The sequence below is a fragment of the Oreochromis aureus genome, linkage group 8 (assembly GCF_013358895.1).
Source record: "Oreochromis aureus strain Israel breed Guangdong linkage group 8, ZZ_aureus, whole genome shotgun sequence".
NCBI lineage: Eukaryota > Metazoa > Chordata > Actinopteri > Cichliformes > Cichlidae > Oreochromis > Oreochromis aureus.
In genome coordinates, this window is record NC_052949.1 from 26,274,133 (window position 1) to 26,298,067 (window position 23,935).

The 23,935-nt window shown below is 40.8% G+C and overlaps 2 protein-coding genes across 5 annotated transcripts in view; both read left to right on the top strand.

Annotated features, from left to right (window-relative positions):
- si:ch211-176g6.2 (ras-associating and dilute domain-containing protein) overlaps positions 1-4,634 on the top strand; it is a 33,141-nt gene extending 28,507 nt beyond the window's left edge. For 2 of the 3 annotated variants that reach the window (XM_039615961.1, XM_039615963.1), the window contains exons 15-18: positions 694-1,171; positions 1,261-1,457; positions 3,358-3,497; positions 3,574-4,634. In XM_039615961.1, coding sequence (XP_039471895.1) covers positions 694-1,171; positions 1,261-1,457; positions 3,358-3,497; positions 3,574-3,667 — 909 coding nt within the window. In that variant the 3' untranslated portion in view covers positions 3,668-4,634. Of the gene's footprint in view, positions 1-693; positions 1,172-1,260; positions 1,458-2,749; positions 3,314-3,357; positions 3,498-3,573 lie in introns of those variants that run through there. The other variant, XM_039615964.1, reaches the window with a different exon arrangement.
- A 9,327-nt stretch (positions 4,635-13,961) lies between these two features.
- On the top strand, positions 13,962-22,882 carry LOC116330883 (sulfotransferase 2B1-like). Of its 2 annotated transcripts, XR_005614156.1 has the most exons (7): positions 13,962-14,261; positions 19,650-19,861; positions 20,626-20,752; positions 20,954-21,048; positions 21,158-21,338; positions 21,480-21,579; positions 21,883-22,882. XR_005614156.1 is itself a non-coding variant. In XM_031753341.2 (6 exons), exons 1-6 carry the CDS (start codon positions 14,123-14,125, stop codon positions 21,990-21,992), a joined length of 864 nt encoding a protein of 287 aa, XP_031609201.1. In that variant the 5' UTR covers positions 13,962-14,122; the 3' UTR covers positions 21,993-22,882. The 2 variants fall into 2 exon arrangements, 1 of the variants encoding a protein (XP_031609201.1); XM_031753341.2 differs by lacking the exon at positions 21,480-21,579.
- The last annotated feature ends 1,053 nt before the right edge of the window (positions 22,883-23,935 follow it).

Sequence of the window (23,935 nt, forward strand, 5' to 3'; positions counted from 1 at the left end):
AACATAGAAGAGCCACCTCGACGGGACAAGACTCGGCGGTTCATCTGCATCTAAAGGACAAAGGTCACTCCTTCGAGGACACCAATGTTCACATTTTGGACAGAGAGGACAGATGGTTTGAAAGAGGAGTAAAAGAAGCCATTTATGTCCACTGTGAATGACCATCTATAATCCAGTTTTGCGATCCCTTCCCAGACACCTTAACGCCCACTCACATCCGTTTTCACACCTTGGCTCATATGATTAGGTAGAGGATCATCAGGGGGTCCTTTTGTCCCTCTTTGGGGGATACTCCCATAGGGCTTAAATCTGGGACTCTCCACCATTCGACCTTAGAACTGAAGAAGCTTCTCGGATGAGAGGTGAAACGTCTTCAAGCAACTTAAAGAGGTCCAGACGTTTTTTTCTTTCCAAGCTCCTTAGACTAGAAAGCTAATCACATATCTATACCAGAACAACGGCAGATTTTAGGCCTGAAAGTGACCATTAAAAGTGAAAAATCAACACTGCAAGCATATTTGTTGCACATTTCACAGTCTCAAGTTCTTCATCAGACAATAATGCAATAAAAAATAAATGTGGTGACACCCTTTTTACCGTTTACATCATGTTACAATGAACTATACTATGGTGGCTATTTTTCTGCTCATTGGTGTATCTATTCATGCTGTTCTAATGTTATCTGTCCACCAGGGTGATGAGATTCAAATGGAGGCTAACCTGACTAATGTAGCTAATCTTCAAAACAGAAGTCTAGAAACTTTGAATACATTACAAGCTGATTTGAACTTATTGGAGCCTAGTGACCAAAATCACCAGTCCCCTTCAAGTACCTTTGCTCCCTTACCACCTTCACCGCCATCACCATCATCACCGTCATCACCGTCAACACCATCACCCTTTCCTCTCTTCACCAGCTACCTGGATGAGTTCAGCTCCTCTGGTGCCAATATTTTGTCCCAAAAGCTAAGAAATCTAGAGCTGCAGACAAGAGAGACTGAGACCAACGAGTCAAGGAGGTCAGTCCTGGACCCCTCCTGCCTCCTCACCCCACCTAACAGTCCCCTCATACTAGGTCGAACCGATCAGGTGAAGGAAGACCAAGACAAATGGATGAAGTCTGATGATGAGACACTTCCCTGGCTCTCTGGTGTAGATGCACATGATGAAGGTATAGAAAGACATTTCCGTTCCTAGTTTCTTCTCTGCGTCTTTTTTTTTTATAATGAAACTGAACATATTATTTGTTTTACTCTCCAGGTGGATTAGTGTATCAGTGCTTAGCTGCTCTCAAAGTAGACCGCTTAAAGTCCGATTGCAGCAATATGAAAACACTCGTAGAACTAAAAGAAGAAGAGGAGGAGCAGGGAGATGAAGAAGAAGCAGATGAAGAGGTTTTTAGCCTGGAGCTGGAGCGAGGTGAAAGAGGGATTGGTCTTGCTCTAATAGACACAAGGGTAAGTCAACGAGAATTTAACCTGTAGACAGTTTGTCACAGGGCTAGCAGAGTCTATGGCACAGCTCAAATTTTATGGCTGCTGGGGATTTTTTTTTTTTTCCGTTTTTATTTTTGGCGACCACTGGAAAACTGGAAACAATTATGAAAGGTGGCACACATACAGCTCTCTGCAACGTTGAAATTCCAAGAGTAAAGTTGAAGATCTATTTCGAGAAAAAAGTCGAAATGTGGAGATTACAGTTGTGCCACAACTGCTATACCCTCTGAGTTACTGAAATCGTACGTCAGAATCGGTTTTAGCAACAAGGAAGGAAGTGATTTCTCTTTTAGCACATAGAGTCAGTGTGGTGAGGAGTATGGAGTAAGCTGTGTCTGGTCAGGCTTTGTACAAAATGCTGGTAATGAACAGATGTGAGGTAATTGATGGTTATGCCATCATGTATGTTGTGGCCTGATACTCCATCACAGCGCTCTTTATAATAAAAAGAGATAAACAACATTTTTATGTTTTTGGAAGAGGAAAGAGAAACTTTTGATTTTAAAAAATATATAATAATAAAAGGTTCAGAAAGCGATAACAGAATTCAGTTTTCACTTTTCAAATATTTGTATTTTCCCACACAGGAAAAAAATCTTGTGAATAAAAAGGATTGAATTTAGCAGTTGTTGCTGGATAAAGACAAATAGCTAGCAAACATGCTACTGATTATCATTTTATCTGAGTTAATAATCAGCTTTATGTTTTGTTTTTCTTTTTATTAGTAATATGTTAAACTTGTTTAAACATTTGCAACATTATAATTATTTAAAAAACTGTGTTTTACCATTTAAATAAAAAATGGTAAAATGTCAAATAAAACACTAAAAACCATGCAATATAAACATTATAATAAAACTATGCAATAAAAACTACACTCGCAAATAAACACTAAAATCAAAATAAAACCAACATAAAAGATAAATACTGTGGGAATTATATCATTTTTATAACATGTTATTTTTCTATATCCTTTTATTAAGCTTTGAGTAGTGGCATTTGATTAAAACATTTATTCAATATATTACACATATAGTTTCAATCATGTTATTACACATATTGCAAAAGTGCTTAGAAAAGTTGGCCTTCTGTCTGGTAAGAGGTTACAAGCTTTATCTGGCGAGGTGAAAGGTGAGACAAAGTGCAGTAAGGCCGAGGCACGCTCGCCGGCATACACAGACATTATATAGATTCATTTCTAGGTTAGAGTTAAGACATATTTTGCTTGTAACTGCATTTTGTGCCTGCAACAGTTTTTGCAGAATGTGCTTCTGATATCGCGGAGATAAGCGAGAAGACAGGAAGCATCTGACGTGGAGACGGAGAAAATGTCTTTTTGAGTGTGTGTCAAAGGTTGTCAACAAAAGAACTGTGGTTATTGTAACTTATGCATGTTATGTATCTGCTTGACGCAGGAGGGGGCGTTATACCCTGACATATAAAACATTCTAAGTATGCTTTCTAGGGGGGATTTATGCTGAGGATTGTGACAGTGTATTTCTTCCACACATGTGTTTAATAAAATCATTGTTTTGACGCACTTGGACCAGTGGTCGTTTGTCTCTCACCTCAATCACGAATCGGGACAATACAAAGTTCCACTGTGTGACAACTGTACTTGAGTTGTTAACAGCAGATGTGTAACACTAAAAATATATGTATAACATGTATAATATTAACATAAAACACATAATACATAATAACTATATATTATTATGTATTGTGGCATGAATTATATTACTTCATGCCATTTATATATAAAAAATATAATGCAGGTAAAAGTAAGGACCATTTTTAAACCTCATAGTCAGAAACTGTGAAATCTTTGGTTTAATCAAGAACTCGACACCTCATGTTTCAGGACACCTCTTTGAAGGCGAAGGGCATCTTCATTCGTGCAGTGGTCCCAGACTCTCCAGCTGCCCGGTGTGAGAAGCTGTTACCAGGAGACAGGATCTTGGCTGTTAATGGAATCAGCCTTCTTGGACTGGACTACCAAAAGTAAGAAATCTATCATATCTCATATTTCAAGAATTTGGCATGAGCAACTTTGTTTTCATATCTTTCCCTTTTTCAGCGGGAGGGAGCTGATCCAGTCATCAGGGGCCAGACTGAGGCTACTCGTGTCCAGATCAAACTGGATGGCTAAGATTATACAGAATGAGTGCTGACGCTACATTTGCTGAGAGACTTGTGACACACCATCAGCACTTAAAGATGATTCTGAGAGTGCTTGGAACTTTCAAGTTAAAGGATATGGACAATTTAAAGAAAATCTTCAGTCTTCTATCAGGTTTTAGATGTTTTGCAGCTTTTTAATTTACAGTCTGGCATCATTAGCCATTTCTGGGTCCAAGTATTTCGTCACTTCAAAAGAAACAAACGAGCATTGCGGCACTACTGGGAGTAAAAAACATGGCTGTTCTCCCAGGGTTTTTTTTTTTTTTACCATTTACACATTTACCATTCAGACATCCATGACAAAGAAGATTTATGAGGTTGTAACCAGGAAGTAAGTAAGTTAGCTAGATAGTTGACATGTTGATAGTTGATATACCACACTCTGATTCAAATATATTTTTAAAAACACAACAACAAACAAAAAATTAACATGTAGACCACTGTCCCCAGTGTTAGGAGGGTTAGTGAAGTGAGGCTTGTTGACATTTGATGATCTGCTACTTATGATGAGAAAGCACATATAAACATATCAACACAGTGAAGATGTAGGATGTGGATTCAGTTGTTCTTATTGTACATGTCAAAGAGAAGGCTCTGAAAATGGACAAAACTTCAGTCAAGAGAACATCTGAAATGAGACCATCTACAACATCATAATTATGTTACTGGATGGTCTGGATTTCTTGCCATGAACAAGTTCTGAATACTTTGGAAAACCTTTTTTTTTTTTCTAATTGTATATGTTTTGGCCTTTCATTCACATGTCTCTTTTTTTGCATTTATATATGGACAAGAAAAACAAAGATTTTGTCATGCAATGTCAAAGTTGTACACCTTTTTGATGACAAATTGTGCTAATGTTTGTAGGTTTTCTGTAAACAGGATTATGTCACCGCAGCATACGTGGAGGAAAAAACAAAAGCAGAAAACCCCTGTTTTTTAAAAAAAAATAAAATATGCAGATTAAAAGCCACGTCTGCAGTGCCTTCACTTTTTCAGACTGTCTATTTTTTATATTGTCTTTCCTGCATATCAATAACTTGTAAAAAAAAAAAAAAAAAAAAGATCAAACTCAGCTTAAGAGAAAGTTGTTTATTTCTCTTCAATCATAATTGGAAATTTCTCCTTCACATGTTTATATATACTTTTTTAATTTTTAAATGAGAATGGACAAGACCAAGAGACGGGAAAGAGAAAGAAGGAAAGAGAAGTTGGGAAAAGAGTTAACAGAAGGAGAGGGAAAAGAAAAATAGAGGAGAAGAGGGATAGAGAGAGGAAAGACGCTGAAACTCTGTTTTACCACCTGTTAAAAAAAACAAGCAAAAAAAACAACACAGTAGGGAAACCACAGCAACAACCAACATATGCATAAGTAACAGTAAATAATAAATACTGCATGTTACTGAGCAGCACACAGTACTAATAATGCACAATATGTTTAGAGGCAGCAGCCAACCCACACAGTGTGTCTGTGAGTACCCGTGGGCACACCTGTGTACACAGCTGTGTTTGTGGGCATGCTTGTATTCAAAAGGTTTCTCCATGTAAGTGTCTAATAGTAGGTGTGGGGAGCCATAGCCCTGCCCCCCTGGACATGAAGCAGACATGGAGGAGATCCAGGCCATAGACATCCAGAGGCCCCACAGAGCACGAGAGCCAAAAGGGGACCACCACAGGGGCACCTAGAAAAGAGCTGAGGAGAGACCCAGACAGGGGTCACCCAGCAGCCACAGTGGGCCTGCAGCGATGACCATGCAGGCTCCGCCGGCAGCCAGCCAGCCAGAGATCCGAGAGCCCTCCACACCCTGGAAGGGACCTGACAGAGCCAGGGGGGCCAAGCCCCGCCAAGCAGCTTCCGGGAGTGAGCCAGTACACACCCCTGGGGGGGCCTGCAATGTTCCGAGAGAGGTGGAGTCTAAGACCTGACACATAGACATAGACAGACAAGTACACACAGATACAAACATGCATTCCCACCCTGAGTCACACATATACAAATACTTAGCACTCGCCCAACATGGAGACAAACAGAAATGAACACAGTACACAAACTCACAATCCAGAGTTTGAACTGAGGTCGGATCTCCTGCACTCACGATCAGAGGAACAATCCCTTCCATCTAAGTTGTACCTATATAAATGAAAGTGGATGTTTTTCTAATATTAAAAGCCAATCAGTCAAGTCACAAAAAAACTAAACAAAAATGATTCATACATTGTAATTAATTACAATTCCCTCATTTCTGTGTACTCTAACTGTGTAGTCCAAAGACATGACATTAGTTTAAGTGGTAACTCCAAATTCGCTAAAGGTATGAATGTCAGTGTGAAGGGTGGTCTCTCTGTTATCCCTAGGTCATAGAAAAGCGCTATATAAGAACCAGTCCAGTTACACATTGCTGCTTTGCTAGTTATGTTATAGTTGAGAAACTAGTAACATCACACATAATTTAAAGAACTCCACCCACATTTTACCCACACTGGTTTGCCTGTGTGGGTGTTGTGGAATTTTCTGTTAACAAAGTCTCCAGACACAGTCAGTTGCAATCAATACTTTTGTTACCATGCGGATGGGAGAGCAAACAGACAGCCAACACGGTGGTTGCACAGTAATGCGCCTCTTTTATAGTGTCACGCAAATATCTCACATAAGCTCTATCTCTATGGTATTGTGACGCACGCATAGCACACTACGCTCACAATGTGATGAGCCACTTTTGCATTATCTATGAAACAGTAGGGCGTTGTGTGCCAGGAGCTTGCTCTGCTCATTGCCCCTAACAGTCAGCAGATGACATGTTAATCAGGTTATGTTATGACGTGTTCTGCATCACATCCTGGTCTCTTTAAGGGCAAAAGTTATAAGGAGGTTATACTGTTGACATGTAGAACACAAGGCAAAGCACGACTTCATAAACAAAGGACTTGAGGTTAGTTGACATTCCGAGCTAAAATTTTTCATTACAAGGGATAACCAGTTGACAGGGGATCCCATAGCCACAGCACTCTACACATCCCTGACCCATCTGGAACAGAAGAAGAGTTATGCCAGGCTTATTTTCATTGACTTTATTGACTGGTAACAAAATTTGCTTCCAACAATCCATCTGCCTCTGGATTAAGGACTTTCTCAGCAACTGCCCACAGAGAGTCTTCCCAACATTACCAACAACATCAGCTCCCAACATGATGTGTGCCGAGTCCCCTACTGTACCCTCTGTACACACACGTTGCATCATCATCCATCCGAGCAACTCCACCATGAAGTTCGTGGAAGAGACAACAGCAGTCTGACTTATCACAGGAAGAGAAGAGTCTGTGTGGGAATACAATATTTGTCTATCCAGCTATGGATAACTCAGTCTCCACAGTTATCTAGGCACCAGCCTGATAATGAAGACACATGACCTTGGACACAGCATGTTTGCAGCATGTTTCATGTTTGCATACTCATTCTTTGTACAAGAAAGTCACAATTCCATACCACTAGTACACAGAGGTTTGACGAGTTGAAACACAAATTTTCCATTACATTTCCAGTCTATGTCCTAACTTTGTCACTATAATAGCATAAAATTTGTAAGTTGGAACAAGAAAAATAAAAATGTCCAAAAATATCAGAGCTTACAGAACTGGTATTTCAGTGCACACACCACAAGCTGGAAATATGAAATAACATTAGCTGTTTAGTAGGACATTGATTTCGATATAATGGAATATGCATCCTTATGGCCAAAGGATGCATATGTCCTACTACTTTGTACTACCTACAAATCACAACAGCAGTCACCTCATGGCACTTTATATTGTAATTTAGAGACCCTATAATTATACAGAGAAAACCCCAACAATCAAATGACCCCCTTTGAGAAAGCACTTGGTGACAGTGAGAAGGAAAAACTCCCTTTTAACTGGGAGAAGCCTCCCACAGAACCAGTCTCATAGAGACAGCTATCTACCTTGACCGGTTGGGTTTGAGGGGAGGAGAGCTTTAAGTAACCAAACATATATTCTTGTATTTCTGATATTTGGAGAGTTGTGTAATCATTTGTACGCATGCAAAAAATCCACATAAGTCCTGGTTGCTTAAATGAATCTCTGCATTCATTGTTGATCCCTTGTGGGCAACACAAAGTCTCACTCTGTACTTCATTTACTTGGAGCTTGTCTTGTTCCTTACAACCTGCATTCTTGTTTGCTAGAAGAAAAAAAGTACTCATTTTGAGAACATGTTGACAGTTGCCAAGCAATACTTTTGACCTCACATAGTTTAATGAAAAATGGTTGTAGATGATCAAAAGTGTTATCCAGGAGAATACATTCTGAACACCTGTATGGAGATTGCTAGTTACGCAAAACATAAGAATTACAAAATTAAACGTAAATTTGGAATTCCTTTGTAAACCAGTGTAGCATCTGTCATTTTGACACACGGTCCTTCCCATGTTTCAGTTTAGCATAGCGAGGAAAGATATGTTTGGGACATACAAGCTCTCTCCTGTTATGCAGGACCTGCTGTTTTCCACACACTTTTCTGCTCAGGTATAGCCTTACTCTGGATAGCCTGTGCAGTGTGAAGGCGTTAGCTCGTTAACACGTTAGCGCCATGCAGCCCCATGCACAGGGCGATCTGCGCTAACTCGTTAATGGAGATTTAATGTGGTTATGCTGTTAACATCATTTTAACTAGATTAACCCTGACAGCACTTATTATAATATTAAATTTGGGACACACCATCAGTAGTGGACCTTGGATTCATTGGGTGTTTCGGCCATTATCACTAGACACCCTCATCCAGGGAGGCCCTGCCAGGGTTGATCAGGCCCAAGAGTGTGTCACTGGTTTACGTTAGATTGTTATTTCTCTTCTACTTCCTTCTATGGACCTTAACTACAATTTATTTTCTTCTATCAGTTCAAAATGAGAATTAATAGTTACCCCTTAATATTTAAGGAGCCTCACTTCTTCAAAGGGATAGAAAAGGTGATAGAGAGAAGTAAGACAAATGAGACAAGACAGGAGAGAGGAGAGCCGGATGGGGGGCGCCTGATCTGGCATCCCCCCCCCACCCCCGGATCGGATCGGGCTGTACGCTCTACTGAAAGGTTTTCTGTCAGTGCACTGCAAGAGAAATGTATGGAATGCTGTGGCTACTGTAAAACAAATGCTTCTGTTTAGTTCATCAGTGACATCCCTAAGACTGTATATGTATTCATCTGTGCAAAGAGGGAATTAATGGAATTTCAGAGAGCACTAGAAGAGATGGAAAGGAAATAAAGAAGGCACGGATGAAGCTGAAAAGCGCAAAGGACAAGGATGAACAGAGATGCCAGTAACCCTGAAATGAGGTATTTGGGGACAGGGTACTTTGACCTAAAACTGAGGACCTTCTGGTGACTACTGAAGACCTTTAGTAAATATTTGAATACCCGATAAAGTATAAGTCAAAGTACCTATCAGTAAAGTAAATAAATAAACAAATAAAATGGCCACAGACTATAGCACATTTTAACTCTCTGAAACATGAAATGGACATGCATGCAGAAGTTGCATAACGTATGGGATATTCACTGTGAAGATGTCAGAGGATGACAATGATTTGCTGCACCCCGTTGCTTCAGTCTTGATTGAGTACTCTCCCAAAGTATTTCAAGTAACAACTGTATGCCCTCCTGGAGAGTTTTTATGCTGGAGACTTTTACTGAGTAAGGGTGGAACAGTTTGAGATGGCAGTGGAGGTAAATGGTTGGGATGAGATGATGAAGTTAAAATTGGAACAGGCTCATGAAGTTTATAGTGGTTTGTCTGCTTAATCTAAAACTAATTATACTCTCCTAAGATGCTATGGGGAGGTGTTCGGATCCTTGTGATAGTGAAGATTGGAACTGTGTGAATTTTTCTGCATGGAGGAAGTTACATAATGAAACAGTCCAGGAATTTGGCATTGCCTCACATAGGCTGGTATGTAGAGAGTACACTTCTACTGATAATGATACACATATGTGACACAAGACTTGCTGGCAAGGGATCATTTTATTACACATGTGGGATGTAGGATTTTGCATGTTACTCTTCGCAGTGCTAAACCAGCAACGTTAGCGGCTGCAATAAATTTGACTGCAGAACTGGAACTTATTAGAGGTTTGCGAAATGGCCACTTGGCTAAGGATGGTAATGTGTGGGGGTTGTAGAACAAAAGTCAAAGAGGGATGAGCAGCTGGAAGTTTTACTTGGTGTAGTGGAAGGACTGAGGCAAGAAGTTAAATCCCTGCAGGGAGCGGTTCAGTGCCTGGAATTGGAGCCCATGCATTTTGCTTCTATTCCCACAGTTATTCCCACTCTTCTCCCTCAGCCTGCTAGTTCCAGTAACAGGAGAAGGGTGTTGGTAGTGTTGTAGTCCACTGTAGTCCACACATATGGTGAAATTGCCCTTATTTCGAGGAAACTAGAGGAGGCACAGGGCCCCTGCCCATTCCATCCAATTTGGTATCTGTCAGAGGCTCGGAACGTGCTAAGGAAGTTTCTGGATGCATCGCTGGTAAATTAGGTGGGTTCATATTGGTTGATACAGAGGAATCATATTCCATTATACCTAAATCAATTTGGTTCTGTATTACTAAGGGGGAATCTGATTTGCAAGAGTATAGTAATGGGAGTGAAGAGCAGAAAATGGGGGGCTATGCATATTCTTGGGGGTTGTCATGTATGTCAGTTTGATTCTTTAGCCCTAGTTGCTAATTTCTTTTGGTTTTGTGAGGTTTTGACCTCACAAAACCTAACAAACGCATTTGACAGACATGGTAGTCTTGCATTCATAGATGAGGGGTGCTGCCGGCGATGAAGATAGATAGAAAGGGGATTGGTGTTCTAGTGTGACGAGGGGACTTTTAAGCCTATGTATATGTATTTGTGAAACATACATCAAATGTATCCCTCATGAATAATATCAAGTTACCTTGAGCCACAAACAACATTCCTGTCACAAGGTAGAAGCCACAATCAGTTTTTTGACAGAGTGACTTTTATATATCCGTTATTTAGCCCATACAAAATCTCACTGACATTAAAAATTTATTTTTTTAAGAGTAATCCGGCCAAAGGATAGGAGAAATATAACAATAGATCTATAAAGATATTTTAAGTGGCCAAAAAGGACGGGATTGGTGAGGTACAATAACACAAACATATTAAAAAAAACATGTAATTTTTGAGTTTTATATATAAGCCCTTTGCAAATTATGTACACTAAAGTCTTTATACAAATATAAGTAAAGACATTACACATAAAAAAAACACTGAAACACAGACCAAATCAGATCCCAAGGGAGGTCTGGTGTTTCTGTAAGGTCAGTATCGTTGTTTAATTGTCAGAGGGAACGTAGACGGGGAGAGCTGATCCAAGTTCAGGCTGGGAGGTGTAATCGGAGCCCCATCCTCGTTTCGTTTTTTAAAGACATTCGGTTGTTTGCAGTGTATAAATCCCTTTGAAGTGGGCTGTATTTTGCCCTCCCTCGGGTACATAGGTGACCTCCCTTCAGCCTTTGTTTGTAATCCTTGTTTTAAAGTGCCAGCTGTGAAATGAAGTTTTGGATCTTAGTTTGCGTGGCAGTGTTTTATTTTCTGCTCTCTGACTTATAATTGTGAATATTACAATATAAGCTCTATTATCAGCTCTAATAAAGACTCCGGTAAGAGCAGGGGGGGCTCTGTATTTACGTGCATGAAAGCTGGTGCAACAACTGGACAATTATAAACAGTCACTGCTCCCCGAACCTCGAGTACATGTCGGTAAGATGCCGGCCTTTTTTTCTACTGAGAGAGCTAACAGTAGTGATCATCATGGCTGTGTACATTCCACCCGATGCCAACGTAAACATGGCGCTCTCTATCCTGCTGAACACCATTAACGAACAGCAGCGGGCCCACCCGGACAGTGTTCACATTATTGCAGGTGATTTTAATAAGGCCAACATAAAGACTGTACTCCCAAAGTTCTATCAGCATGTCAAATGTCCCACCAGAGGAGAAAACACTCTAGATCACGTTTACTCCAACATCAAGCATGCATATAGAGCCATACCCCTCCCCACCTCGGTCAGTCCGACCACCTCTCCCTCCTGCTCTCCCCAGCCTACACCCCCCTCAGACGCAGTGCCAGGCCCACCACAAAGACTGTTACAACCTGGCCTGAAAATGCTCTCTCCAAACTACAGGACTGCTTCACAGAGACAGACTGGGACATATTTGAACACCAGGACCTAGAAACTTTCACAGGATCAGTACTGGACTACATCAAGTTCTGTACTGCAAATGTGACAGTGGACAAAAGCATTCGGGTTTTCCCAAACCAAAAACCCTGGATGACCAGCGAGGTCCGCTCACTCCTCAAAGCCCGTGATGCCGCCTTCAGGTCAGGTGACAGAGCTCTGTACAGGGCTGCTCGAGCTGACCTGAAAAGGGGGATTAAAAAAGCCAAGTCAGACCACAAAAGGAACATCGAGTCCCACCTGTCCAGCAACAACACACGAGAGGTGTGGCAGGGAATGCAAGACATCATCAACCACAGAGGCAGCACTGCGAAAACAGAAAACCCGAGTGTGCAGCTGGCAGAGGAAATAAACAGCTTCTTCGCCCGCTTTGAAACACTACAACAGCAGCACTCATCTGCCTCAGCCCTGCTCCCATCCTCATCCTCACCTGGTTCCTACACCGCTCCACTCACTGTAACGGAGCACGATGTCAGACGTGTGCTCCTAGCAGTGAACCCCAGGACGGCGGCCGGTCCAGACGGAGTACCTGGCAAGGTACTAAGAGCATGCACACACCAGCTCACCCTCATCTTCACCAGACTCTTCAATCTCTCACTGGATCAGGCAGCCATCCCATCCTGTCTAAAATCAGCCACAATCATCCCAGTGCCGAAGAAGTCTCCTATCTCCAGCCTGAAGTAAGACTCAGCCCTCATCTCTCCTCCACTCGCACACTGAGCACCGGCTCCCCACAGGGCTGTGTGCTGAGCCCCCTCCTGTATTCTCTCTACACCCACGACTGCAGTTCGACCCACAACAACACTCTCATCATCAAGTTTGCTGATGACACCACAGTAGTCGGACTCATCTCGAAGGGAGACGAGGCAGAGTACAGAGAGGAAGTCCTGAAGCTGGCAGCCTGGTGTTCAGAAAACAACCTGGCACTGAACACTAAGAAAACCAAAGAGCTCATTGTTGACTTCAGGAGACACAGCACTGACTTAGCCCCCCTCTACATCAACAGGGAGTGTGTGGAGAGGGTCCACACCTTCTGGTTCCTTGGTGTCCTCATCTCTGCTGACATTTCCTGGACAGAAAACATCTCAGCGGTCGTCAAGAAGGCCCAACAGTGGCTGCACTTCCTGAGAGTCCTCAGGAAGTACAAGCTGAACTCCAACCTGCTGCTGACCTTCTACCGCTCGTCCATTGAGAGCCTGCTAACCTACTGCATCACGGTATGGTACGGCAGCTGCACCAAGGCAGATAGAGTGAGGCTTCAGAGTGTGGTCAAGACAGCACAAAAGATCATCGGCTGCCCTCTCCCCTCACTGATGGACATTTATTCCTCCCGCTGCCTCAGCAGAGCAGCAAACATTATCAAGGACAGCTCCCACCCTGGCTTCAACATGTTCAGCCTGCTTCCCTCAGGGAAGCGCTACAGGTGCATCAGCACAAAACCCACAGACTCAAAAACAGTTTCTTCCCCAAAGCCATAACCACCCTGAACTCACACATGCACCGATAACACAGCCCCCACTTCCCACTTCCTCTATGGACCACCACTGTGCAATACCAATTCTATGTGCAATAACTCAACTGTATATACATAACACTATTTATTACATATTACTTTTTTTTTTTTTTCTTAAAAATACGGCTTGTATATTGTACATTATATATATATATATATATATATATATATATATATATATATATATATATATATATATATATATATATATATATTTTTTCCCCTATGTTAATACTGTCCATATGTACATAGCACTGAGTAGGAGATGCTCTGTATCTCATTATACAACTGTAGTGACAATAAAGGCATTCTATTCTATTCTATTCTATTCTATTCTATTCTAATAACAGCTCTATTATCCCAACAAACAATGAAAAAATAAATAAATAATATATTGTGTATTACTAAGTCCTTGAATTTTACACGAATCCTTCAATGAGTATTTAGTCATGAATACTTGAGCTTTGACGAAGAAGCGCACACTTGTTGGAAAGTGACGCAAACAGAAGCGAGCGCGAGACCACAGGAGAGAGAAGCGGGAGTGGCGCTACAGCCTCGAGCTACAAAAACAGTGATAGTGCGTTAAGTTGAGACAAAGTCCAACAGTTTTTCAGCTCGAAGCTCTCAGAGCTGTTTTCATTGAGCTGCTTCTACTTGTTGAAGCATGACTGAGACAGAGTTATACACGCTGTACAAAGGCGTCTATGTGCCTTCAAGTCTCCATCCGCCCGAGAGCCTCAGGTACTACGAGGAGTTTACGTTTCGTCCGGATGACATCCTTATTGTAACGTACCCCAAGTCTGGTGAGTGATTGCAAATGGTTTCTTTTATATTAAAAAGGGGGTTTGTTTTAGTAGGCTGGAAGAGGATTTTTCAACCTGTCGTTTTCTTATTATGAACAGCAATTACACTATAATCGTCCTGGCGTTGGTCTAACACGTCGTTTAAAACAAGGATTGCTCTTCATTTCCATTTTATGCGACCATTTTAATGGTATGTATTTAGCATTAAATTTCATTGTGGGGTTTATTTCAAATGTGGGGCCCTTTTTTGGAAAGCTCTCATCCCCGACTGTCCGTTGAGTTTCCGGTAGAAACAGGTAAGAGATGCCGGCGTCTAAATATTTATGCAATTCACCCCAAACCTGAGAACCTGATTTCTCTGGATCACCAGTGACCGTCTGCCACAAAGTTATTGCCGATGTTTCCGTGTCTATTTATGCCTAATGTCTTTGTGTTGACTACAGTCTATAGAAGCAATGTATGAGAGTAATAAAATACATACATTACCTGTTTTATGAGTATATTTATGACTCAGTGTTATTGTATAACTAGTCCAGTCATTTTTGTCTACTTAAAATATCTCTATAGAACTGTAGTGTTGGATTTGTAATTTCTGCTGCCCTGTTGGTAAGATCTCTTTAAAAATAAATAAATAAATAAATAACTAAATGATGTCAGTGAAAGCTGGATAAATACTTTGGCAAAACCTGCCTCCTGATAGGAATGCTCCTTCTAGCTCAAAATGACATGATATCATTCATGAGAGATGTGTTTGACATATGTTTTACAGATTAGAAGAAATTCATTTATAACAATCAATTTCTGGGAAATACTGGAAGTCACTTTTTTTGGCACAACATTGGTGTTTAAACGTTTAAATGAGCAGTTGGCCTATAATCTGTCAGACAAATGTCTCATGAATGATAGCAAGTCCTTCTGAGAATTAACAGTCCTGTTACAAGCCAGCAGCTGCAGGCCTTTCTTAGCATAGTGACTTTGATCTTATTGAGAGAGCAGCGGAAATGCCACAAATATGAAATGACAGGTCTTTAAAGAGATTTTAAGTGAGCAGAAAGGACTGGACTGATTCTAATGCAGGTACAGTTGCACAGAGCAACTGTACCTGCATTAGTGCATTATACCTGCATTCTTTCTTCATTTTATATACAAACCCCTCGTAAAATATTTTCAGTACATTCTATTTATCAAGATGAGCAATAACGTAAAAAAATCACAGAATCACTTTTTGGAACAATGCTGGTTTTTCCGAAGAGACTGACCCTATATAGCCCAGGATGAATGTGCTGTGTGGTACTAAGGCTCAAAAATGTCTTCTGGCATTTTTCAATATGTTTTTATTAAAGGTGCCGTGACAATAGATATATGACTTTACATGCTACTTGCCCTTTAAACACAATGAATCATGTCACCATATCCGGTTGATTTTTAGTCATAAAGCCACAGACAGCACAGCATTTCTACCAGCAGCCGGGGCTGGCTGTAGCTCAGGAAGTAGAGCAGGTCACCTAATGATCAGAAGGTTGGTGGTTCGTCTGCATGTCAAGAATCCTTAGGCAAGATACTAACCCCTACTAACTAACCAGTTGCTCTCTGATGCATCCATCGGTGTGAATATAGTTAGAGAGCACTCAGTTTAGAGTGCTTGTGAGAATAGGTGAACGTAGCATGTTGTATAGAGTGCTTTGAGTACTCTGGGAGAGTAGAAAATTTATATAAGAATCAGCCTATTTAAAATGTGATATTCTCAACCAACCATTCACTATCAGAATCGTGGTTTTTGCTGGAGGGATACAAGTGAAATTTTATTACAGTTTGGACATATCCTCTACAAAGTATTTGTGAACACCAAAAACAATCAGCGGGTGATGGATGGATTTAAAAGGACGAACAGGAAGTGGACTAGATCCCAATAGATCAGCTCTGTCTTAGACAGGGACTTTAGCTTGGATAAAATGTAAAGAGTTAAATAAATACAGTGCTAACTGAAGAAAAATGGATGGCTTATTGTGTTTTAGTGTAAGCTTTCTCATTATTACAAGACAACAATTAATAGTTAAGGAACTGTGTACAACTGGTTCATTGTCAAGCCAGCATTCAGTTTTGCTAGAATGGCAAGACAGATCTGAGCAGCACAAACAAAACTTTTTGCAGCACAAACCATCACAAACGTTTGACATCAACTTTTTTAAATTTGAAGAATGTGTGGGCTGCCAGCTGCACTCAGGTTTGCCAGTGTCATGAAATGAGGTGAGCGAGTTTTTGCTGACTACTGTGGGCCTATAGTAAATATTTGAATACTGCACAATCACAAGGTAAGGCAAACAAGTGAAAAATATATCTGGTCTAGCACATTAAGATGAAAGATTCTGGACCTCACTAATTTCTAAACCCTGGTTATTGTCACGGTACTGAGTCTGGAGACCCAGGGTTAGTGCTTAGTGTGTTTAGGTTTGCTTCCTCCCTGTCTCGTTATGTTTGAGTACTCCCAGCTGTGCTGTCCTCCCGTGTCTCATTCCCTCGTTATCCCTTGGTGTATTTAAGCCATTTGTCTTCCTCTGTTTGCTGCCGGATTGTCTGCGTATCTCCCCTTGTGTTTCTACGTCTCGTGTTTCCCATGCTCCAGGTTTCCATGTCTCAGGTGCTCAGGTCTTTAGTTTCTTTGTACTTGTTTTTTAGGTTTCTCCCAGTTTAGGTTTTGCTAGTCATTGTCACCTTTGGCTTTGTTTGTATTCTGCTCCGCCATAATAAAGGCTCACTTTCAGTTCAAGTTCCATCTCCAATGCTTGCGTTTGGGTCCTCTCACTCTCTCCCTTCTACACTCTGCCAGCGTAGACGTATCAGAACAATCTGGCCACAACATGGACCCAGCACTCGCTCCTTGTGAGGAGCTCCAGGAGGACTTAATTCACACAGTGGATTTACTGTGCGATCAGTGGCTGGAGAGGTCCAATAAGGAATACCGTCATGGTCATAAAGATTGTAGCTAGCCGGCTACAAAGCCTGGTTTCCGGCTTCCTCTTGGTAGTGGACTTTCTCCGACCTCTGATTACGTTTCTCCTGAGCCTGGAAATTTAAAGTCTGTGTTTTCAGAGACAGAATCATCTGCTCTAAGGGCTTAAAGGACTGTGTTACTCCGGCTCCTCCCTGGTCTGGAATAATAATTCCAAAGATTGTTTATTCTGAGACTGTTTGTGTGACTGCGAAATTGGGCTCCTCAGAAACTGAAACTCCCCCCAGAAGCTGAGCCTGTGACCTCAGCTGGCTCTGCACTCCTGGAGTCAGTGCAGCCTTCTTCTCCTCCTACGTCAGCTGGGAGCTCAGGCAAGTTCATCCAGCTAGCCATCCCAATCAGATTGCATGGGCTGCGCAGCCCCAGCTGCTGCATCCTGAGCCGGCTGTGTGCCCTGCACAGCTCCAGACAGCTCTGCTTCAGCCAGAGGTTTCTGCACCTGCTGGCCCTGTTTCGCCTCAGCTGAGCCCTTGCAGCCTCGTGTTTCAGCTGGAGGCTCACGTGAGCCTGCTCAGCCATTGCCTGTCTTCACTGGGGGCCACCATCTGGTCCCTGTCCACGTCCTGCACGGCCTGTGACATGTTCAGTTTTTTCTTAACCTCCTAGGACCTGCCGTCCACATATGTGGACATCACATTTTGGGTTATTTAGACCAAAATACTCAATTTTGCTCTACATGGGCCTGATATCCACTTACGAGGACATCATACTGCTACTGTTCTATCAAAATTTTAAATGAATATCCTCATTTGTGGCTCTCATTTTTCTTAAAAACAAAAATAAGGTAAAAAAAAAAATCTGGTAATTCTTTGTTTTTACATTCATCGGGCCCCAATATGCCCAAATATCAAAGAGAAATTAAAAATGCATGTTGTGGAAGAGTTCGGGTCTTGGGAGGTTAAGGAAGTACAGGAGAATGCCTGTCGTTTAAAAGATTTAATTTGCTTCAGCAGTTGAAATTACAAGTTTACAGCACTAGACCTCCATCTGAAATCAGCCGTCTGGCTTCACACAAAGGATGAGCCTCAAGTCGAGCCATACAGTTTTATACCACAACAATAAAATGTATTATTATGACTATCTTCTTCAGTAAGCGACGTGGCAGTCCTGCTGTCTCCCTGCCTCTGTCAGTGTGCCCCAGGGCAGCTGTGGCTACAGTGTAGCTTGCCATCACCAGTGTGTGAATGTGTGTGTGTGAATGGGTGGATGACTGAATGTAGTGTAAAGCGCTTTGGGGTCCATAGGGACTAAGTAAAGCGCTATACAAATACAGGCCATTTACCATTTTTCTCCTCTTTCCGTCCACGTCTGACCTCACCTCGTATCTGCTCCTCTTCCTGGAATAACAGAAGATGCCTCCCTGACTAGCCATGATTATTAATATTATCCTACTGATTCTATTTATTATCTAAGTTTGGGAAATTCTGTTCGGACACCCTTGGCCCAGTATGATGTGTAAGCATGTCTCAAAAACCCTCTGCACTCTACATGTTAATCAAGATAATTCAATTCAGTTGAGTGAAGATTTGACCCTAAAACACAGAGTGCCAACCCTTTAATGAGCACGTCACAATGTGTATGTAAAAATCATAAAAAACAGCTTTAATAATTTTATTCCTTTTTATTCCATTTTACTATTTATTCCTAACACCTTCCCGTCCACATCCACCCACCAAGTCATGTCAACACCAGCCACTTTGACGAAGAAGACCCACAATTAATAGCCTAGAAAGGTGTACTCCAGACCTGCTCTGTTGTCGCCGCCACTTCCCACACAGTTGGCCTCCTGACCTACTTCATCTCCACCGCCGCCACTTCCCACGCAGTTGGCCCCCCTGAACTGTCTTGCAGTTGACCTCCTGAGTAGACTTGTTGCGTCTCTGTGGGTTTTGTTTTTTGTTTTTTTTGCTTCACATTTTCCCATTGCTTTTGCTTCACATGCTCCAGGTTTCAATGTTCCATGCTCCACATCTCAGGTGCTCAGCTCTTTAGTTTCCTTGTACTTCTTTTTCAGGTTATACTAGTTTAGTCTTTGTCACGTTTTGCTTTGTTTGTATTCTGCTCTGCCGTAATAAAGGCTCACTTTCAGTTCAAGTTCCGTTCTGTCTCCAATGGTTGCGTTTAGGTCCTCACACTCTCTCCACTCCACGTCTGCCAGCGTAGACGTGACAGTGACAGCCATGGTTTCTTTCTGTTTATTGAAATAGGGGCTTCAAAATAACTACTTGAAGTTGTTACCAAGGTGGCAGTGAGGCATGCTTAATCAAAACTGACACTGGAATTTAAGAAGTTGGTGTACAATGACACTTTAATAGCTCTAATATTGGAAGGCCAAAATAAAAGCTAAATCAAAACATGAGATTGTTTCTTTTTTGTAGGTACGACATGGATGCAGGAGATTCTCCCTCTGATCATCAGCGGAGGGGATCCGGCCTCCGTTGAGACTCTTCACAACTGGGACCGTGTTCCATGGCTGGAGGAGAATCGAGCCCTCACCCTCAACCTTGAAAAGAGGCCGTCTCCACGCATGTTTACAACTCACTTCCACTACAGCATGATGCCGCCATCCTTCTTTGAAGTTAAACCAAAGGTAGGTCTGCACACATAGTTTGGTTTGTGGGTCATTAAAGCTGTTAATTTAAATGTGAAAGGGGATGTTTTACGGGTCTCTTTAATTCCTGCTATAGAGTAGCAGCTTCTCCTCCTTAATAATAAATAATTGGCATAGATATGCTGTGATTCATCCAGGCATAAATGTAAATTGAGTGGTTTAAAACATGAATGTAGCACAGGCAGCCAACATAAAAATACTTGTAAAATATAAGACATGCAACCAACAGCCCCTAATATTAGCCTGAAAGAAGATAAAACACTGAGTATACAACTTGTTGGAGAAAAATGTGAAAGTCTTTGTCAGGTTTCCTCCACACAGAGAACTGATGTGGAAAGAAAATGAAGTAGCTGAAAGAACATTACAACACAATTTAAAAGACACAACAACAAGAGCAGGGGATTTTCTATTACTCACCACTGACAGCTTCATGTGACACCTCAGGCTATTACTTAGTAGTTCCTATAAGAAATACAGGGTTTGTATTCTGCTGTGCCTGTGTCCAAGTGTCTGGCATGGCAAAGTAAGTAACCTTACAAAAAAAAATCACCAGTGAGAAGGTCTGTGATTGCATGTGAAGGACATGTTATGAACTCAAAGTGCTTTGTCTGTGTAATAAAGTGCTTTAACTAAAACAGACCTGTGTGAATGGATAAGTGTAACTTGTAGTTTTAGTTGGTCATAAAGATACAAACTTAAATGTTGAATGTTTAAAGTGAAATAATGATTTGTCATTACTCCAGGTCATCTATATCATGAGGAACCCCAAAGATGTGTTTACGTCTGCTTTTCACTATTTTGGGTCAACTTCGTTCCTGGTGAAACCAGGCCCACAGAGCGAGTTCCTCCAGAAGTTCCTAGATGGAGAAGGTTGTTCTTTTTACACCTATGGAACATACACTCTTCATTTACTTTGTATTAGAACAGTAGGTAACATTTAGCCTTTTATTCAGTTGTATTTTACAACTGGAAACAAGAGGATTAAGGATTGCTGAAGTTGAACCATTAGTGCAGAGACGTTTATTATTGTATTCATAATAACTCAAAGGGAATCTTTTCTTTTTCTTTTAGTTATATTTGGTTCCTGGTTTGACCATGTAAAGGGTTGGCTCAATGCTAAAGATAAGGGGTCCATCATGTACATCTCCTATGAAGAACTTTTAAAGGTGAGAACAACTCCAAATGCCTTCCAAATAATTCAAACATGAAAAAAGAGTCACAACTGAGATTTGTGGTAAGAACATGAGCTGAACGGTGTTTGTCTGCTCGGTGCAGAACCTGAAGGACTCTGTGACCAGAGTCGCTCAGTTCATGGAGAAATCTCTGGATACTGAAGTGATAGAGAAGATAGCAGAACGATGCTTGTTCAAGAACATGAAGAAAAACAGCATGTCAAACTACTCGGCTGTTCCTAAAGAATTCATGGACCAGAGCAAGTCTGAATTCCTCAGGAAAGGTGTGTTTTTGTAATACTACTGAGAATGGTTACCTCCCTCCACCCTTCCCCTCGTCAAAAAACCCCCGAAGTATGTTGGTTTTGAAGCTGTACTGTATGTTGAAATAGCATGAGTTATATCTCTTATCCACCCCTCTATAGCCTCGGCTGGCATGTCTAAGCAGGACTTTGGGAGGAGGTGAATGTGGATGCAGGTTTTAAAATGAAAGTATGCAGGCAGGAAAAGGACCTTGGATTATTGGTAAATTTTTTTTGTCCTTGTGTTCCTCCTTTGCATCACTGACTCTTTTATCGGTTCTAATTGGTGTACAAATAGTTTTGACTCTGTTTGCACCTGGACATGCTACCTAGGTTTTAGAAATGAACCAAGAACTTTCTAAATGATCACCTGAGGTAGGGTTTGGATTTTTAGCTCATAAGCCTGTTAATAGTGTGTAAGGAGATGAGAAAAACTGTAACAGAATTTTAGATTTAAAATCTAAAATAATGGACACAACAGTTCCTTCAGTTTAGGTTTAATTCTTCTCTGTGTGTTGTGTTTCAGGAATTGCTGGAGACTGGAAGAATCAGCTAACAGAGGCAGAAGCAGAATACTTTGATGCTGTTTACAAAGACAAAATGAAAGATGTCAAATATAAATTTGTTTGGGATTAAAAGACTAAATGAAAGTCATTTCATCATAAAATTAGAGAAACAAAGTAGAGCATTAAATGGTTTTTTGATATATATTCATGAGGTAATTTTGTAGTTATCAACATAAAACTGGTAACAGCATTCTGATTGGTGCAAAACCAAAATCCCTTTAAATACTCAACTATGAACAAGTCCTGGCAGCTTTCAGCTCGGTTTAAGTGAAACCCTGGTGGAGTGAGGGGGTTGTCGGGGTCAGCACACTTCAGCGATGATGTTGAAAGAGACCGCGAAATAATTTGGTACTACGCTAGAGAACTGTGACACTTATAATATCCAATGCCAGTGAATGAGAGTGACGATAGGACCAGTAAAATGTAACATGTATTTATTTAGTCTATGCTTTTTTGTTTTCTGCTTCCAAACTTTCAAATGTTGTACTTTTTACTCTATAACATTTATATTAACTCTTAAGTTACTTATTCTACAGATTTTAAAGCATAAAATGTAATAAAAAGCTATATTGTTACAGATAAAGCTACCCCCTGATGCACAAGTAATTGAAAGCATGTGATATAAACATTCAAAAATTATGATCTAGTAATATAGAGCATATATTCTGCATAATTAAAGTATATTGTAATGCTCAAACATTTGTTCCATTACTTAAGTAGATTTATGCCTTTATTCAATATGAAACAATTTTTACATTTGGGTGCAATGCCACTTTACATATAATACTTTTGCATCCGCACATAGGTCTGCACATATATGCAAGGTTTACTCTGCTGTATGTTTTTCTCGTCAAATCCTCAGAAGTGTCACAAGGAGTTATACTACCCTCTGTAGCTCAGATCGTACATCTTATTGTCTGTTAAAGTGGTCACTGTGCCAGATTAAAGCCCTAAAATCTTGCCTCAGCCATGTTTGCTAATTGTTACTACATGTGTAATAGTATCAGAAAGAAGGTACAAGCTAGCAGTGTGTGGGACATCAATGATAACCAAAGTGGTGTAAATCATTATTCAGTTCAATGCAATTTTACATCATCAGTCATTTCAAGGGACTTTAGATTATAGGGTAAAGATCACTCAATATAAGATAGTAAAGAACAACAATCCGACTATCCCTTATGAACCAGCGCTTGGAGAGAGTGGGAAGGAAGAACTCCATTTCAACATGAAAATACATCTTGCAGAACCGGACTTAGTCATCTGCCATGACAGGCTGTGGAGTGATCGTAAAGACACAGGGTAAAACACAAAATGTATGGGAAGATAAAACCAGTGATGTTTAATAGTGTTGTAGTGATTATCATGCTTGGACCGCTCGCCCTCACAGAAAAGATGGTACTGTCAAGAAAGAATTAGCAGACCCAACATTTAAGTACTTTCTCAAATATTAGTAGCCTTCATATTTCAAGTGTTCTGTCACAGAGCTGACTCAATAATTTCTAAGTTACAGTTTAACTGCAATAAATATAAACTTGTTTTAGCCATTTAAATCTGTATGCTAATTAAAATCCGAATACAGCTTATACTGGAAACGTCAAGATTTCTTATTTTTTATTTTCCAGCCCATTGCAAAATGATCTGCTTCTTTAGCTTGCTATTTAATCTTCAGTAGCAAGCTGCAAACCTTAACTAAAAACATTATGAAGTCATTCTGGCTCATAAACCAGTAAAACGGTTTAGGCAGGTTTTTTTCTGTGTGGTTCTGAACAGACAGCCTTCGAAAGGTCGTGCTGTAAAAGCTGGCAGTAGCTGAACGCAAGATTGTTTCATAATTGTTTTTCTAGTTGTCTGAATCACTACTGCAAATCTTTTTTTCTAATAACTAAGTGCAGGGTGGAGTTGTACAGAGTTTAGAAAGAAATCTATATCTGTAAAATTCTTTCTTTTTCAGAACATGAACTCTTTGCTCTCTCACGTGGGTGTGTGGAGAAAGAATTTACTTAAACTAATCAT